Raw genomic sequence first — 16,871 nt, 5'->3', positions numbered from 1 at the left:
TTCAAGAAAAGTGACTTGGGAAGTCCTCAATTTTATCATCTCAACAACTTTCCAGCTGGAAAGCAGCTACACTGGAATTCCTGTCTCCTAACTAAACTGCATTTCCCCTAGAAGCTGAGTAACACAGGACTGTCAGATAGCACATCACAGAGCACTGACTGCATTTCTGGTTAGAACATGCTCTTGAAGTGTGTTCCACTTTGGGTGGCAGGGTTTGTTTATCACCTTCTTCCCATCACCTGCTCTGCACCCCAGGGACCCCAGTGCTGTGGCTTACCTGGAAGGGTCTGGTGTGCCAGTGAAGTAATGAATACAGGGAAAACTAGGGTCCTGAGGCAGAACAGACACTATGCTAGCTGTAGTAAGGAAAGATTCAGAGTCCACACAGACACCACTATCCTTGTCACGCAGGACATCAATCATAGCTTGTGCAGAAACGTCACCTATAAGGAGGGGGGGAAAAGATTCCTGAGTGTTCAATGGCTTGGAGCCCAGGTAAGGATTTTAGTCTGAACAAGCTTTGGCCTAAAACAGCTACTGATACTTGACATGAGCATGTCACAAATCCCAGTTAATAGCTTCTACTTAAACAATGAACATTCAGAAGGAACGAAGCATTAATTAGGCATGGCAATTGCCAGGTAGGGAGAAATGCTATTTAAAAGGTACTTTTTCTGGAAGAAGACTGTAAAACTGCTTTAGCAGGCACTATGGATAGACTACTTACATAAAACATCCATTTTCCTCTACTCAGGCAGGGCAGAATGAGAGCACCCTCCTCTTCCACTTCTCAATTTTGATTCTCTCTCGGTCAAAATTTTGAAACACCATCTCTCAGTCACAGAATGTTACAGCAGCAGCCCGAGACACCAGGATTTTTTCTCCCAACTCCTGTCTTCAAGAATCCATTCTCACCATGTTTCCTGCCTGTGTTCATCCCAGCTTTTCCCCCACAGCCCCTCCACGTTTTCTCACATGCTCCTTTGGCAGGTCAGGCTTCTTCCCCTGCACCTTCTCAGACTCTGCAGTGACTCAAACCTCCTTGCACAGGTGCCTCAACACACCAGGAGACACAGAATGACTCAGCAGCCTGCAAGATTTTCAGCCATAGCCATCTGTCTGTAGGGGCCCTCAGGGTTTTTAGCCATAATCCAGATTTATTAAGATCTTTTACCTGTGGTCCTTTACATTTACTGTATGTGCCTCAGACACAAACCACGCTCCCTGCAATTCTCCAAGAGCAAGAACTCTGCAGTGCAACAAATAATCTCACCTCTACACTCTTCAGAACATTAACCAACACGTGAAAATGCCAACAGTCTAGTCAATTCACATCTGTAGTAAAGGGCTGTTTAGAAAATGATAATTTGTGCTATTTTTCATGCATGAAAGAGCAGATATATGTCAGCCATGCACTGCTGCAGGCTGGCCATTTCAGAGGTATTTTGGCCAGCTATAGTGAACTGAAGTCAGTAATAAATTTGGATCTGGAAATAAACCTTTCCTTTGATTGCAGAGAATAGGCACAAGATATGTTCCAGTACCTTTGTTCTGCTCAACAAAGAAAAAGGGACTTCAGTTTGCAACTGCTCTTCCTTAAACTATGCTCTTGAAACTTTCCCCAAAAGGTTAAATCTACATTTTTCCCCAAAATGCAGAGTCCACTGAGCTCAATTTTTGATATGTGAGGCCATTTTTTATTTTAATATTATAATTTTAATATTAGGCAGGGCCACTAAAATTAAGAAAAGCACAAATGCAGTGGCACATAAGGCACATAAGAACACTGAAGTTATTTAGCAATTGCAATGCTGTTTTGAAACCTTGAGGGTGACATTAAGGGCTTCATCCTAAATTGTGGCAAGTTTAGGGACAGTCTTTAGTACTGATCTTCCTTCCTACAGGGTTTCTATGTAGAGGTGTTCTCAACCACATGTAGTTCTGGACAAAATACCTAAAAAGAAGGCAGCAGTGACTAGAAAAACCCAGTGTGCCCACAGAAAGATAGCTCAACACTTACCACCTTGCTTTTCTAGGCTCTCCCTGCCAGAACAACAGGCTAAATGGTCATCAGCAAGAGAAAACACTTCAGAAAAATTGAAGTCTGAGTCTCCGTTCCACCAGCCTTGACTTTTCACATAATTCCTTAGTTCAGGATGCTCAGCATCAATTTTTGTAGTTAATGAAAGCTGATTGCAAATGCATTTCACTCCCTCTAGAAAGAGACACATATTAAAAGAAAGCATTAACACAGTTTTTCTGAGAGAAGCTGAGAGGAAAATGTCATATCAATTAGGAAACAAATTAAACCATTGGTTAGCATGTACATTTGGCATGACTGTGTAACTATATAATTACACATACACAGAATTACCAATCACTGCAGATTGCAGAGCTCAATCCTCTGTGCCCTACTGAGACACACTTGTGATTAACAGTGGGATTTAGACAGAATGCCAGTTTCACCTCACACAAAGCAATAGTGGTGTCCAAATGCCAAAGGCACATGCCTGATCTTTTCTCCAATGGCATATTCCACAGACACAAGAAGGCTTGAGATCTGACTTGATTTCAAAATATATTTCAGCACAGAGCTGCATTTAATGAACCTGCCTTTCCCTTCAAAATGAGGAATTTGGAACATGTTTTTAAAATCTTAGCAATTGCTTTAGGCTTCCCAGTTGAGAAGCAGTTTCACTGTAAGCTGCAAGATAGGTTTAAATTAAATTTTTTTTATCCTAAATTTTAAAATGGCATGAAGTAAAAAGAATGTGTAAATAGCCTTCAAAGAAGACTAAACAGTTTTTAAAGTTCCTTTTATCAAAAATACTGCAGTGCTTACAACCAAATATCCACAGCATGGCAGTGGCTGCTGCAGATAATCCTCAGAGAGAATAAAGCAAATGTATTGGAAGCCAGAGAAAGAGCTGATAAAGTGAAACTATAAACTAAAATAAACACAGATTCTGGAATTTGGCACAAATCATTTCCTAGACAGAAGCAAAACCAGTAGTTGTGGAAGATTTTTAATACTGCCTTCCAAAAAAAGCAAGCTTGCTTTTGTAATGCCTCATGCATGCAATTTAAGTTATGGGTAACAACTTCAAGAAATTCTGTGCATCATTCTGCAAAAAAGTCCCTGTCATCCAGTTCTGACTTACACTAGAGACCCTGACAGCTTATTCTAATTCACACTTTCAAGCAGCATACTTTGCAGGGAATTTTCTTAACCAGAGTGATGAGAATATTTGTATTCATGTCCAGCTAGGCATGCCACTCCTTAAAAGCTCTTTAAATATTACATTTATAAACTCATGCAAAATAATATTTCATGGGTTTGATCCACCACAAAAATAAAATTATCAATCAAATAATTTTTTCCACTTAGGAACATTAATAGAAAGGATTTTGAAGTGCTTATTCTCAAATTATTGTCAGAGAATTGCTTGACAAATACTCACTGTAAGCTTTACAGTCCTGCAGCAGTATATTAGAATACTGAGGATAGTCAGGAAAAAATACGCCTTCACACTGAGGAATGACACATCTTCCCCTTTTTAACAGCATTTGTGCATTCATTTGAAAGCTTAAGAGGCACACTTATGGTTGCAAAAAAGAACCCCCTGAAAAAAGTGTGGAATACTGAGTTCTTACATAGCCAGCAGCCTTTCCTCCTGGCAGGCTGCAGGAGATGGAAACTACTTATTTGCAGCTCACAGGGACCTCCTGAAGAGCAAAGTGCTGGTAAAAACCAGGACAGAGCTGCAGATTCACTTCAAAAAGCTGCAAGCAGCAAATGAAGGCAACAGTTTATTTGCTGGGAAGGAGGACATGAAGGTTATGTGTTGCTGATGCAGCTAAAACTGATAAATAAAACCCACTGCTCTTCAACTATCAGGCAGGTCAAGAGAAGAAGGCAGGCTGTCACTGCATAATCCCAGGAACCTCAGGAGTCAGCTGCTTTCCAGAACTGGGGATTTATCAGGACAGCATTTTCAGCCTGCCCTCCTCTCTCTCTGTTTGGTGTCTGTTTGTGCCAGACAACCTGCAGGTATCCTTAAAACACAAGCTTTACTTGGGAAACCACCACCTCTGTGAGGGTAACTTGTTCCTGTTAGGTGGCAGGGCTGGCAGGAGGCAACACTTGCACAGCCTGGTGTTATTTCTGTGCTCCTTCCCATATCTGCTATCTCCTACCTTTCATTCAGGGGGAAATGAGGAGAGAATTGCATGGATCTGTCCGAGCTCAAGTCACAGATGACAAAAGTCGTGTTGAATGCTCTGAATTTTGACTTCATTCAAACATGAGTACAATTTTGAAAGTTCTACTCTTATGAAAATAAAAATCCCCTCAAAATCAAAATGAGAATAAGTTAAATTCAGGCCTTAAGCAATCATATTACATTAAGGCAGCCCATATATGCTGGAAAAGTTTTAAATAAATTCATCCATTGAGCCAGTGAATTCCAGAAGTTAGTTTTGCAGCTCTGGCTTTGCACATATAGGAAAATAAACCATTTGCAAATTTAAAGAGCAGAAAATTATTGTTTTGCACTATCATTTAAAAAACAGTTATATGAAGGGAGTATATCTATTTCAGTAAAGGAACTACCACCAGCAACTCATTCAATTTATCACCTGAAAAAAAAGCCCTCTTGTCAAAACTATCAATGTTTATCTATTCCTCACAATATTTTAGATTTGCAAATAACAATTTGGGCATTAACTCCATAAAAAAAAAATCTGACATGTTCCAAACAGAAAATAAATCTTGGAAAATACACCTATCAAATATAAAAATTATGATTATTACATAGTTATGCATAAAGACAACAATCTCCATAGAAAATGCTGTCACATCAGCCAATGCAAATCAACACGTTAAAAAAGTCAGAGTAGTACAAATATAGAAAACTAAAACTGGTGATTTAATCAAACACTTGCATTCATTAGTCACTTATTTAAAGTTAATTACTTTAAGACCAATTCTTGCAAGACAGCTCTTTACAGCTACTTTTAATAGCATTTGCTGTGTGTTCTAAACTAACCTGTGATTTTTTCAGCTGCCCAATACTTTCCAGAAGTCTCCAGTATCCAGGCTTCATTTCTGTCCACAATCAAAAATGCACTTTGGAAAGTATGGCATGAACTCCCATCTTCATAATAATTTCCACCTTGTCCATGCTCTTCCAACAGAGCAACTATTACATCCAATGCTTCTTTAGCTGTTGCACCTCTTTCTAGGCCAAGTCTATAAGAGAAGGGTGAAACAGATTCAGAGAGGAATGAAACAGTGAATTCTCCTTAAGTTATTATTTTTAAACATCTGCACTCATCTGGGTTTAAAATATTGAAGTGTCTGGTATGCCTAGTATGAGACTTCTTGCTTTAATTAGTTATTAGAATTAAAGGATGGGATATTGAATTATTTGCTTCTTGTCTTGATTTTCTACACTGCTTCTTTACTCTCAAGCCTATCCTAGTTAGCTTTTAGTTTTTTTAAGAGTCCAGTTACCAACCAATGGTCTCAGGTGCACTGTAAATGTGCAATGCTCTATTTATCTCCTCCTCAGGCAGAATACATTTGCAGGACAATCTGCAAGTTTGGTTTTTTTAAGTAACAGCTGTACCAAGTTAACTTTTTAACTCTGTACAAGGGTGGGAAATTGCAAATTAAGATGACCAGCTATCACAAAAGGGGAGGAGTATTCAATATTACAACCTCTTTGCAACCTTTTTTTTCCCAATGCTCTGGTTGGCCATGGAAATTAGAAGTTATCCTTAGATGCAAACTACATACTGTAAAGACAAGCATTTCTGCACAGTCATACTTCAGAGTTCCTGCAGAGGCTTCCCTGAAAAACTATTTAAATACCAGGTATGGCTTTTGTCAGAAGTAAGAGCAATCATGTGTCTGAAAGAACAGAATTTTAAAAGGAGGTTCAAACAAAGCAAGAGTTTATAGAAAAGTAAACTGAGGTGTGGTAATAAATTTTACAAAGCCCTAGGGAACGACTGTATCCTGCCTTGAATAAGTGGCATTAAATTATCCCTTGATATAATTTACAGCCCTAATTGAATCAACCACAAAAGCAGTAACCAGAAGTTGAAATCAGACCTGCAAACAATTTCATTGGTTCCAAAATCCAATTACTGGTAATCAGAAAATGCAGTGTTTCAAAAAAGAGCATATCCATGTCTCTGTCCTTTGGGAGAGTTACCTGGATCAGTCCAAAATTTCTCTCTGTTGTTTTGTCACCTTAATATTTTTCCCTTGTATTTGTCTTTTCTCTAACCGCTCTATGGACAAAATAATTGTGATTGATGGATAGTTCCAAGAAAATCACTTTTTTAGATATGAGTACTATCTGTGCTAGCTCTCTCCATTTCTCTTGAAATCAAATGACAAGAAAACACTACTCTGTTTTATTCCTAAAAACTACAGTAGACAAATCAGGTCCTGGTAATTTGAATACAGGTTTTTGATCTCAGTACTTCTCAATCTGATCTCTGCACTGGCTCTGCTTTGTTAAATACCTGGCTAGCATTAGCCTTGGCTTAGGCTGAATTATTGAAAGCAGTGATTTCATCTCTCTCAGCAGCATCAATTTATCACTTACTGACAAAGAAGAGCCAAGAATGATAAGGCTTAACCTAAAGTGACAGTTCCTCCACCATCATCTTGTCACTTTGCATTCATAGGGTCTTTCCTCTCGTCCTTTCTTGTTAGCTGAAACTTGTTTTGTACTGGTGACCCCATTTTTAGACCCCCTGCATTTGTGTTTTTCCTTCATTCTTTTCATCACTGGTGCAATTGATTTTTCAGACCAATACAGCTATGCCAGTCTATGCACATACCACAGACAATTTAAAAGCCAGTCCAAAATAATGTCTTATTTATTCCCTAGGAGCAGCCCCTGCCACAAGTAAGGGAATGGACTGAAAACTACCTTGGTGATCATACAGCCACTAGATTCAGTGATAATCTGCTCCCTTCTCCCCAGTCAATGACCAAAACCATTAGGTTATAATTAGATCTAACCTGCCAAGAGACATAACATCCCACTAAAAGTTTAATAATGTCTCCCTGAAATTTTCCATTTGAGGTGGTTACAGTCTAGCTGTTGCTGTCAAAACCACAGCAGGGATTCAGGCTGAAGAAGTATCCTTTAGGGATTTTTTTTTTAATAAATGGCTCCAGTGTTACATTTATTTCCATTAAGTAAAGGTCTAGGCTCTGCTTTTGTTTGGCTGCTGCTGTCAGTCACAAGGGACAGCAAAAAAAAAAAAAAAAAAAAAAAAAAAAAAAAAAAAAAAAAGCCAAACAAAATAAACTAAACCCAAGGGGAAAAAACTGCATCCTACAAAATGACCACATCACTCATTTCCACAAAATTAAGTCTTGTCAGTTATCTGAACATCTGTGGCCTTGGCAACCACAGCATAACTCTCTCCCTAACACACTTCAGAGTACTCTTCAAGGTGAGCTGGAAGAACAGTTAGAAGCAATTTCAACCCCAGATGACAGCTTGAATTAGTTGTTAATAAAATTTCAGTGATTTAGTACAATCCACTGCCTAAGTACCTCCAATGTGCTATCATACTGTCAAAACAATATTATCTTAAGCTTTTCAACTTCACCTATCAATTACATAATGCAGGCTTTCCAAATTAACATACTTGATGACATCCTACTTTATTCAGTTTTGAGGTCTCTAAGGAAAGAAATTGGTAAACAAATTAATACCATTTTAAAGAGCATTCTTGACTCCCTGCCAAGACTGGCATCTCTGTGTGGCTCTGAAAAACTTATTGCACCTGTGATGAAAAGAACAAATGAACAATACAAACACATAGGGATTAAAATTAAGACAAAAAATGCAAAAATTAGGGTGTAATTTACAGGTTTCTCCATATTTACCTTTTGTATGATAATGCTGTCAACTTTAGTTTAGATTCCTTAGTAATTTGTGCTGGAGCATATTTTCCCTCTGTTTTTCTGTATGTTTGTGACTAGGTCCATGTTCTCCATTTAGATTAACTGGGATGGGGACCAGCCTGCATGGAATAGGACCAACTTCCAACCCTGAAGTCCATCACACAAACTTTATCAGTTTCTTAAGAATCATTCAAGCATTCTGACATGCTGTGATAGTCCATCAAAGAGGCAGAGCTGCTTCACTGCAGCCTATGGAGGTTGATTTTGTACTTGATCTCTCATGTCTATGAGATGACATGAAATAGACACAATTCAACTGCCCAAATCTTCACAATAAGAGAAAGAATCACTTAGGCTGGAACAAGCAGCAGATGGTAACAACACATCTCTGGTTCTCCTTGCCTGAATCACCCTCTCTCTGCATCTGAGCTACAATTTCTTCTGCAGGTGAGAAGGAGGAGAGGGAGGGGAGCATCTACAGCTGATAATTACTTGTAGTTTATGGCCACTGCCTCCTCACTTTGGTGTGTCCTGATTTGACAGTGTGGGTAAATCTAGAGCTGGTGGATAACAAATACATTTGAAAGCTAACCAGTCCTTTGAGACTGCAATAGCTGAGTAAGAAATAAGTAGAACTTGACATTTAAACCAAAGGTTTGTTAAAGTTTCAAAAGGACTGTGGTAGGATGGAAAAAATGAAAGTGGAGATTAGAAAGTCATCTATGTCCTTTTCTTCACAAAAGGTTGTTCTATACTTTCTTAAACAACCCCTCACATCTACTCAGCCTCCCCTGATGCAATAAATTTTCTAGTTCCCTCAAGTACAGCTCCTCCACAGATTCCTTCAGTATATACAGGGCTTAGATAAAATACCAAAGAGAAATATAACCCAAATTCCCTCATGATTTTCCCATTGGACAGATTCTTTAGCTCTCTGATCACATTTCCAATTTCCACTGCATTCTCTCCAAATGGCCCATTTTCCTTTGATTTATGGTAGCTGGAAGCAGACATTCTATTTCTGCAGAGACATCTTGGAGAACAGGCAGCTATGCACCTAGCAACAACTTCCTCTAATTCATGCTTCCCAGCTTGTTCATGAAATAACTTCTAAGGTTTTAACATCCTCTTAAAAATCAAGGTGTCTATTCCTATCCTTTTATATGTTAAAAATACGTTAACTCATTGCAGGAGTAAAGTAGAATGGTTTGAAGGATTTTTCTTGACTACCAATTACTATTGTGCATTTATCAACTCCTTGATATTTGAGGTTTTCCCCTTCAGGAGCTGAGGTTAAGGTGGTTTACAACAATTCTTTTTAACTATATTAAGCATAGCCACATTTAACTTTTTCCAGTCAACTGAACTCTCTACCATTTTTCATTAGTCGTCAAGAAAAATGAGAATTCACCAGTAAGAGCTTCAGTCAGCTCATTAAGTATCCTAGGGCAAAGTTTAGTAGGACTATTTTGTCTAAGACTGATTTACTTAAACATGCAGCTGTTGTCCTCTTCAGTCTTTAAATCAAGTTCATTTGCATCATTTGTCTTTGTAATAAGTTCTCACATCCTCTCTTCTTTCATTTTCAGCTTTCATCCCTCACCCAAGCCTCCTTTAAATTCTCTTCACTACAAGGTCAGCATGCAGGCTGAGCCTTACAGTGCAGCACGAGCCTTTTGGGCAGACAGACTCACAGGAGCTGGTGTGCCAGCACTGGGATAAGGGCAGTGTTTGGATTGGAATGCATGGGCTGAAGGAAGGCATAGTAGTTTGCTTATGCCTACAGTTGGCTATAAGCCCAGAATAAGCTTTTTGGGTCAGAGTAGGCTGATGTTACAAATTAGTTAGCAGTTCCTGACTAACAATGTAATCATATCTCTTACCCTGTCAGAATAGCCAGTGGTGCACTGTAGGGCGGGTAGACAAGGAAGATGGAATGAACCCACAACAGACTGGTACATCCTTGGTAGCTAAATTCAGATTGCAAGTGTTTTAACTCTTCACTCAGATGCATCTGGAGCCCTACCTAGCCTGCTTATATAATTTTAAAATCTCCTTGTGCCAACACCACAAAGCTGGGACCAGCATCACCTAAGGCTGCTGATGAAAGGCTGGTCACAGCTCAGCAGGACACCCACCTGACAAGATCCATGCCAAGCAGGGCTTCAGACTCAGAAGCTGGTTCTCTGGTCAGGACAGCCTCATTGGCTACACACACTCCATGCTCGTTGGCTCCCATTTCTGCCCCCCAGAGCCAGGAGGGTCTGCTCAGCACCACGGCGTGAGTCTTCAGCACCTGCTCGATCTCAATGTACGTGCACTGCAGACAGCAGGAGGGAGAGGGTTAAACCAGCACTTCCTCTGCTGCTGGGGCTCAAGCAACACAAGACTTCAATGTTCAGAAAGGACACATGTTATTTAAAAGATATGTGGTTTTTTGTCAATGAACAAGAACTTTTATAAACAATGTTTCAGTGCCACATTTGAACGTTCTCATCCTTATACTGCATAAGCCTGGGAAAATACATGTGCTGGTGCTTGCAGGCTTCCAAGAGACAAGCAGGACCCAAATGCTGGAATCAGTGGAAGACAGCAGGAGACAGACTGCTCTGTTATATTAATAGAACACAGATCATACCTGTACACAGTAACAACATCAAACCATTCCAGCACCTCCCCTAAGCACCATCTCCAGTACTTTATTACATACATTGTGTGACAATGGTAACTGGGACAGAATACATTAGAAAGCTTCCTCCTCTCCTGAAGCTGCCCCCAGCACAGAGGCAACTGGCAGAAAGAGGCAAAAAAACAAGCCTTGAAAAGATTGAGTGGCATAATAAACCACTTTGATAAAGTCACAGAAATAAAACATGGGCATTACTGTGTTTTAAATTACTGTTTTTACTATTTCAAATGGTCTCTTTAATTAGATGCCTGTGAATGTACTCTGACTCATCAAAAATAAAAGAAAGGCTGGAGAGAAGTCATTGTAACTTCAAGGAAGTTCAACTTCAACTTCATTGTACCTTTCAAAGATATCTACTTGCCTTCAAAACAAGCACTGTTTTCCCAGGCAGCATAGATGAGGACTCGATTCACCATTGGTTTGTGCAAACCAAATAAAGGGACTTTACATTTTGCTGTTGAGATCACATCAAGATTTTAATGGATCAAACTTGGCAGAATTTGCTTTTGAGAAACCTAAAGTTGTCTGTATTTCTGACAGGTCCAGCATTCCTGTTGTAACATCTTCCTTACAGGAAGAAATCTGCTACAATGTTTTTAAGGAATATCTGATCAGATATATCAAAGTAAACAGGATCATCAGAATAGACTTGTGGACTAAAAGATATTTGCCTTGTTTGCTTGACTGTGTCTACATTAAAATCTAAAGCCAAAGAAATTAGTCCAAAATTATCAGAGCATCGAGAAGCTTTGTTTTTTCCTAGCCTTTCTTTCTGCCTTTAAAGATTATACAGCATGATCACCTTCAGCCTCCAGTCCTGAGCAATGATTTTTACAGTAATAGCTCCTCTAGAATGCAATTAAAACATATAATAGACTATCTTTGCTCAGAAATGGGATTTTCAGAGTACTTCGTTTTGACCATGCAAGAGGGATACAAGAAATAAACTTGCCACCTTCATTAGGTAATGTGTACAAATAGGTCAAAACTAAACAAAACAAAAAACCAAAACACTACAAAGCAGAGGGGCAGTGAACTCCTTCAGTCTAAGGACAGACTTAGGTAAGAAGATCCAGTCAGGAACAAATACCTGCTGTATTTGTAGGAGAACATCCCTAATATTTGACTGGCTGTTTGACCAAATTGCTTTTATAGTAATATGCTGTGATTTTTTTAGAGGCAAATTTCTCATCTGTCAAGGTGCAACAACATTTGGCTCTGGCCAGGAGCTAAGATCTGACTAATAAAACTCTTTATACAGCTCACCCTTTGTTTCATTGCATAACCAAGCCATGCTATAACTGACATTTTTTATTAAAACTCTCCCTTCTCCTTTTGAGCTGTCAGCAAACAAATCTCATTTCTGACATTCTGCACAGTCTCATTTCAGAGCCTCAGGTCAGTGCTGTTTGGATAAGCATGTGTGTGAACAGAGAATAGCTGTATTTGCTGGGTGTGCAAAGGAGCAGCTGGAGCAGCAAGGGAAGAGAGATTATATGTGAAGACAACACCAGAGCAGCAATCAGGCCCCAGTCTGCAGCCTCAGCATGTCACAGGTGGTCAGCTGGCTGCAGCCATCCTGCAGAGCCATGCATGAACCTTCTCAATCCCACAGCAGAAAGCAAAAACCTAGACACAGCATGGAGACTTCAGTACTCCATACACCCACACTTGCACAGCATTTTCTGGCTGAATAGCCCTATTATACAAGCTTGCTTACACTGACTCTTTGATTTTTTGGAAGGAAAAATGATAACACTCTGAAAAGTGATAGTTAAGCTAAAAAGATGCTGAATGCCTTTCCTCTGCAAAACATATTTGCAAGGCTATCCTTGCTAACTACCACTGCCTCGTTCCAAAAGCAAGCACTACCAAAGCTGCTCTTCATTGCTAAGATCTTATTGTCAATGGTAGCAGTTGAGAAAAGGGAAAGGGGAAATTGTTTGCTCCTGCTCAATGAATCCAGAGCATTCTGAAAAAATCTGGGGTTTTTTGTAATTATGTAATCAAAGAAAACATCCATGGCAACACTACACACCTCAAAATACAGCTGCCCCTTTAATATTGCTTCTTTGTGTCCCCCAACCCTAAAAAAAAGTGAACATGGAGCATATTTCATGCTGTATTCATTTTCCATACAATAACTCAGGTATATAGACAATATTCAAGCCTTGCTTTATTTATATAAATTGCCTCAGAAGACCTAAATAACAGAAAAACCATTTCAATCTGACAGTCACTGACACGTCTTGTAAAACTACTATTGACTTGATTCTTATTTGTTTGTCATGGTCATTGACACTGCTGAATAAGTCTTGATGACATTTTACCTTCCCACTATAATTATTTACTCCAGTAAGCATAAAGGTAAGCACTCAAAGGGATTGATGTATTAAGGCAGGAGCATGGTTCATATTTATAATAGCAGGTATGAGCTTCTCAAAAACCTAGAGTCCAGAGGTGACAGTAGGTAATTAATTTTCAACATAAAGCTCTCACTTCATAACTTCACTATGCACTCCTTAAAATAACATCAGAAAACTCTTTCCCAAGAAACATGAGGAACTGGGGCTATCCACTTTAGCCAAGACACATCCGTTGTAAAGGTAGGTCAACTAGAGCCAGACACTGGATTTGCAACACAGCAAACCTCTGCTGCTTGTTCCACAGAAACCAGGACACAGCCTTGCAACAGCTAAAGCACAGAAGGAAACAGAGGGGGGAAAGACAACACTATCCACTGAAAAAACCTCACAGGCCACTAGATCCCTAGAAACAGGAGCTCGGATGATGACAGGATTTCAAAACCAGGAAAAAATTCCAACATCCCTGTCTCCCTCTCCTGCCCCCCACAGACCTGGCAAATCCCTCCAGCACAGCAGCAGAGCAGCCTGTTCCACTGAGCACTGTGCCAAACCAGGCAATGACAAATAAAACAGACATCAGGTACTGCTGTGATTCTGCTTGCCACTAACCCTGTCTTCAAAATTCCTGAAATGTCCAGCCTCAGATGGACTAACATTTTTCTTTGAGTATGAATGCTAAAAACAGAAGAAAACCGATAAACCTGGTGGCAAAGGCTGAGAGTGTGTGGTGTCAGGCTCCATTGATTTTCTAGAATTCAAGCCCTGAAAGTGGCATAGCTGGCATCTTGCCCTCTGACAGTCAATTCCCATTAGAAAATATAAAACTAAAGAAGAGAGATCTCACACACAAGAGATGCAGACAACAACTTTAAAGAAAATTGTGCAGGCTGGGAACTAATGATACTTCTTTTATTTCACTTGCAGTATCAAGAAGAGAATCTTATCAAGGGAGTTCTAAGAATAGCACAAGGCACAAATGTATCCACCAGCCTAGCTAGGGCATGCAGATAAATTGGAGATATTCCAAAACCAGACACCACAGTTATAAGCACAAGAGATTTCTTCTTTCATTAATGAAAAGAACTATTGTGCAGTTTCTACTGTACTAAGGCTGCAGAAGCCCAATTCCTAGCACTGTCAGTCAGGTCATTATGAAATATCAATGAAATCACATAGGCTTCAGCCCTGGATAACAAAGGCAATAGTCAGGGAATGCTTTGGAAAGAAATGATCTTTGAAAAGAGGCATTAAGATTTCAGATTACAAAAGAGATCCCACCCCAACCCCCTTCCCTGCCATCACATCCAGGCTCAAACTTGGCATTAACTCTTTGCTTCACTACTTCAAGCACTGCCATGCCATAGCACATATCTGAAAATAGGTGAAATATTTGTATGATTGCAACAACTCAGTAAATTGCACCATGGATGGTTTTTTAAGCCCTTCCAAAAGAGGGATGCAGAAAATGTGCTGAGGCAGCCTCACAGCCTGCTGCCTCCCTGGCCATCAAGACATTGAGACAGATGATCCCACAGGTGACATGGGCTGCCTGGGCTTTCCCATCATGGTGAAGTGGAAAACTAGAACAGAGCAGTTCAAGGAAGCCCCTCAGACTATCTAATGCAGATGTGCCTAGCAATGAACTTTACAGACAATTCTTTTGCTGTTTATTTACAGAAGCAAATTTAGTAGAGCTGAAAGAAGTGGGAATAACCTCTACTTGGAAAGAGAAACACACAAGCAACAGTACACAATACAAAAGAGGTGGTTAGCCAGTGCTATTACCACTGCTTGCTTGCACAGTAAGCAGAACTAAGTATAGAGTGGAAGACACCTGGATGACTTCAGCACACCCATTAAACAAAGCCATGACATCTCCCCCAGCAGCAAAACTTGTGCCACAGTGAAGGGGACAGCCAAGCACCAGGACAAATCCAGGATAAATCCTGGGTATCCCTCAAGTAGTCAGCCCCAATTCCAGAGGTCACACAGTAGAACCAGAGCAGAGAGCAGAAGTCTCTCCATCAGCAGGATGAATCCTCAGGTAGCCAGCTCTAGAAACACACACTGTGCTACTGCTTGTATCCTCACATTCTAGCCAGATATAAAACCATTTACTAACTGTAAAAAGAGAGAAAAAAAGGCATTTTCTGCCACAGTAAAGTGTCTCTTCTTATTAAGAAGATTTTTTTTTTCTCTTTATGAAGATCCTCATGCACTTTACATATGCTTTATATTTGCATATTGTTCCCAGCTGTTTGTATTCATTGCAACCAATAACTATAAAATTTGAATCTTATCTCTAGCAGTGTGTAAGGATGATAGATTCTTATCTAGGGGGAAAAAAATAATTAGAGAAGCTAGAAAAAGTCAAACATTTCCCCTGACAAAAAGCAAAACTATCTGCACTCTCTGACTGACTCTAACCTGCTCTACCAAGCCATGAAGGAGCCTCAGGCATGTGAGCCACTGTATGGAAAAGTGTTCCACAAAATGAAATTTAAATATCTTTAAACAAAACAAATACCACAGAGTGCAGCAAGGCACCCAAGGCTGGGAATACTCTCTGGAGACACTATATGTCAGAGGAGATTTAGCAGTCAAGAATTTGCTCTTGCAAATTTGCTCTTGCTTTTCAATACACAAATTTAGAAGTCTCCCAGGTGATAAGCAAAAGTTAAACTGAAATGTGGATGGAGTTTATTAATTTAATGTTTTAAAACAGTAAGAAACATATTTCAAAGAAGCCACAAAGAGCCCATCACAGAGATAACCTTGGAACTCTTGGATATCCTGGGCATTTGAAATACTTGCACACTCATAGATTTTGACACAATTACATGCTTTGGGTCAAGATGGAAGACTTGGTAGATTTTTGCCCCATACAATTCTAATACTCTCCCCTTCTCATCCTGTTTGCTACAATAAAAAAGGAAAATTATAAAGATAAGAACAAAAAAGAATAGCTCAAGCTAGTCATTTTTGCCCTGGTAGCAGAAGAGAACAAACAAGCAGCACTCCTACAGTAAAAACAGGCTTTGAGAGGGCAGAAACATCCAGGAGATTATGGCTTCTGCCTCTGAACTGCTGCTGGGCTGTGCACTGTGCTACAAAGCAAAGTCAAACACATTAGTTTAAAGGCCAGTGGCCTGCAATGGAGCAGAAGAGAGAAAATGCTCATCTTAGCCAAGCCATAGACTGCTGAAGGCAGCAACCAGTTTCTTTTCTTAGCTGCTGTCTGCCTGCATAGTGCCTGTCCTTTATTTCTGTGTGAAGTCTCAGGGTGAGCCCCAGCAAGGTGGCTTGGGCAAAGCCCTGCATGTGAGGACCTCTGCTGCCCACCAGCCAGCACAAATGCAACAATGCAGCTTCCTAAACCATCTCTGAACTGCAAATCTCCAGACTACAACCTCATTTATCTACAGAGAATAAGGTAATGCTCCATCATAGGTACAGACTCTGTTGTGGTTTGTCCTGATTAGGAATGGCAATTAATGCAGCAACACACACACACACACACAACTTCTTCCAAAACAGCAAGAAAAGGCAGTTTATTGAAAAGCCACTGCACTTTTACAGGATAGATTGTACAATACAGCAAAGAAAAGGCTCATTGGTGCAAGGAGGCAACACCTCTTTGAAAACATGCTTTCTGCACGTAGCACACACACAGCCCTGTGATCAACAACAGGTGTCAATCTATGTTATTCATTCTTCTTTTTCTTGTTTATCTCTGAGAAAAATCCCCAGGCTGGGAAAGATCCAAGCTGGAGCTGAGAAAGCCAACAGCCTGGGAAAAATCCGAGTTGGATTTTTCCTCCAGCCTTCAGCAGTGTCCAGAGTGTTTCATCAAGGATTCCTGCCAGGCACCATTTCC

General features: G+C 39.9%; 1 protein-coding gene across 2 annotated transcripts in view; it reads right to left on the bottom strand.

Annotated features, from left to right (window-relative positions):
* The window catches only part of SCRN1 (secernin 1), a 37,298-nt gene that overhangs the window by 6,225 nt on the left and 14,202 nt on the right, over positions 1-16,871 (bottom strand). For both annotated transcript variants that reach the window (XM_079300164.1, XM_079300165.1), the window contains exons 3-6: positions 10,078-10,259; positions 5,049-5,251; positions 2,021-2,215; positions 278-443 (exon numbers count right to left, since the gene is read on the bottom strand). In XM_079300164.1, coding sequence (XP_079156290.1) covers positions 278-443; positions 2,021-2,215; positions 5,049-5,251; positions 10,078-10,259 — 746 coding nt within the window. The remainder of the gene's footprint in view (positions 1-277; positions 444-2,020; positions 2,216-5,048; positions 5,252-10,077; positions 10,260-16,871) is intronic.

The sequence above is a fragment of the Erithacus rubecula genome (assembly GCF_903797595.1).
Source record: "Erithacus rubecula genome assembly, chromosome: 3".
In the NCBI taxonomy this organism is placed as follows: domain Eukaryota; kingdom Metazoa; phylum Chordata; class Aves; order Passeriformes; family Muscicapidae; genus Erithacus; species Erithacus rubecula.
Note: the sequence above shows the minus strand (reverse complement) of the source record. Positions and strands in the feature narration are given on the sequence as shown.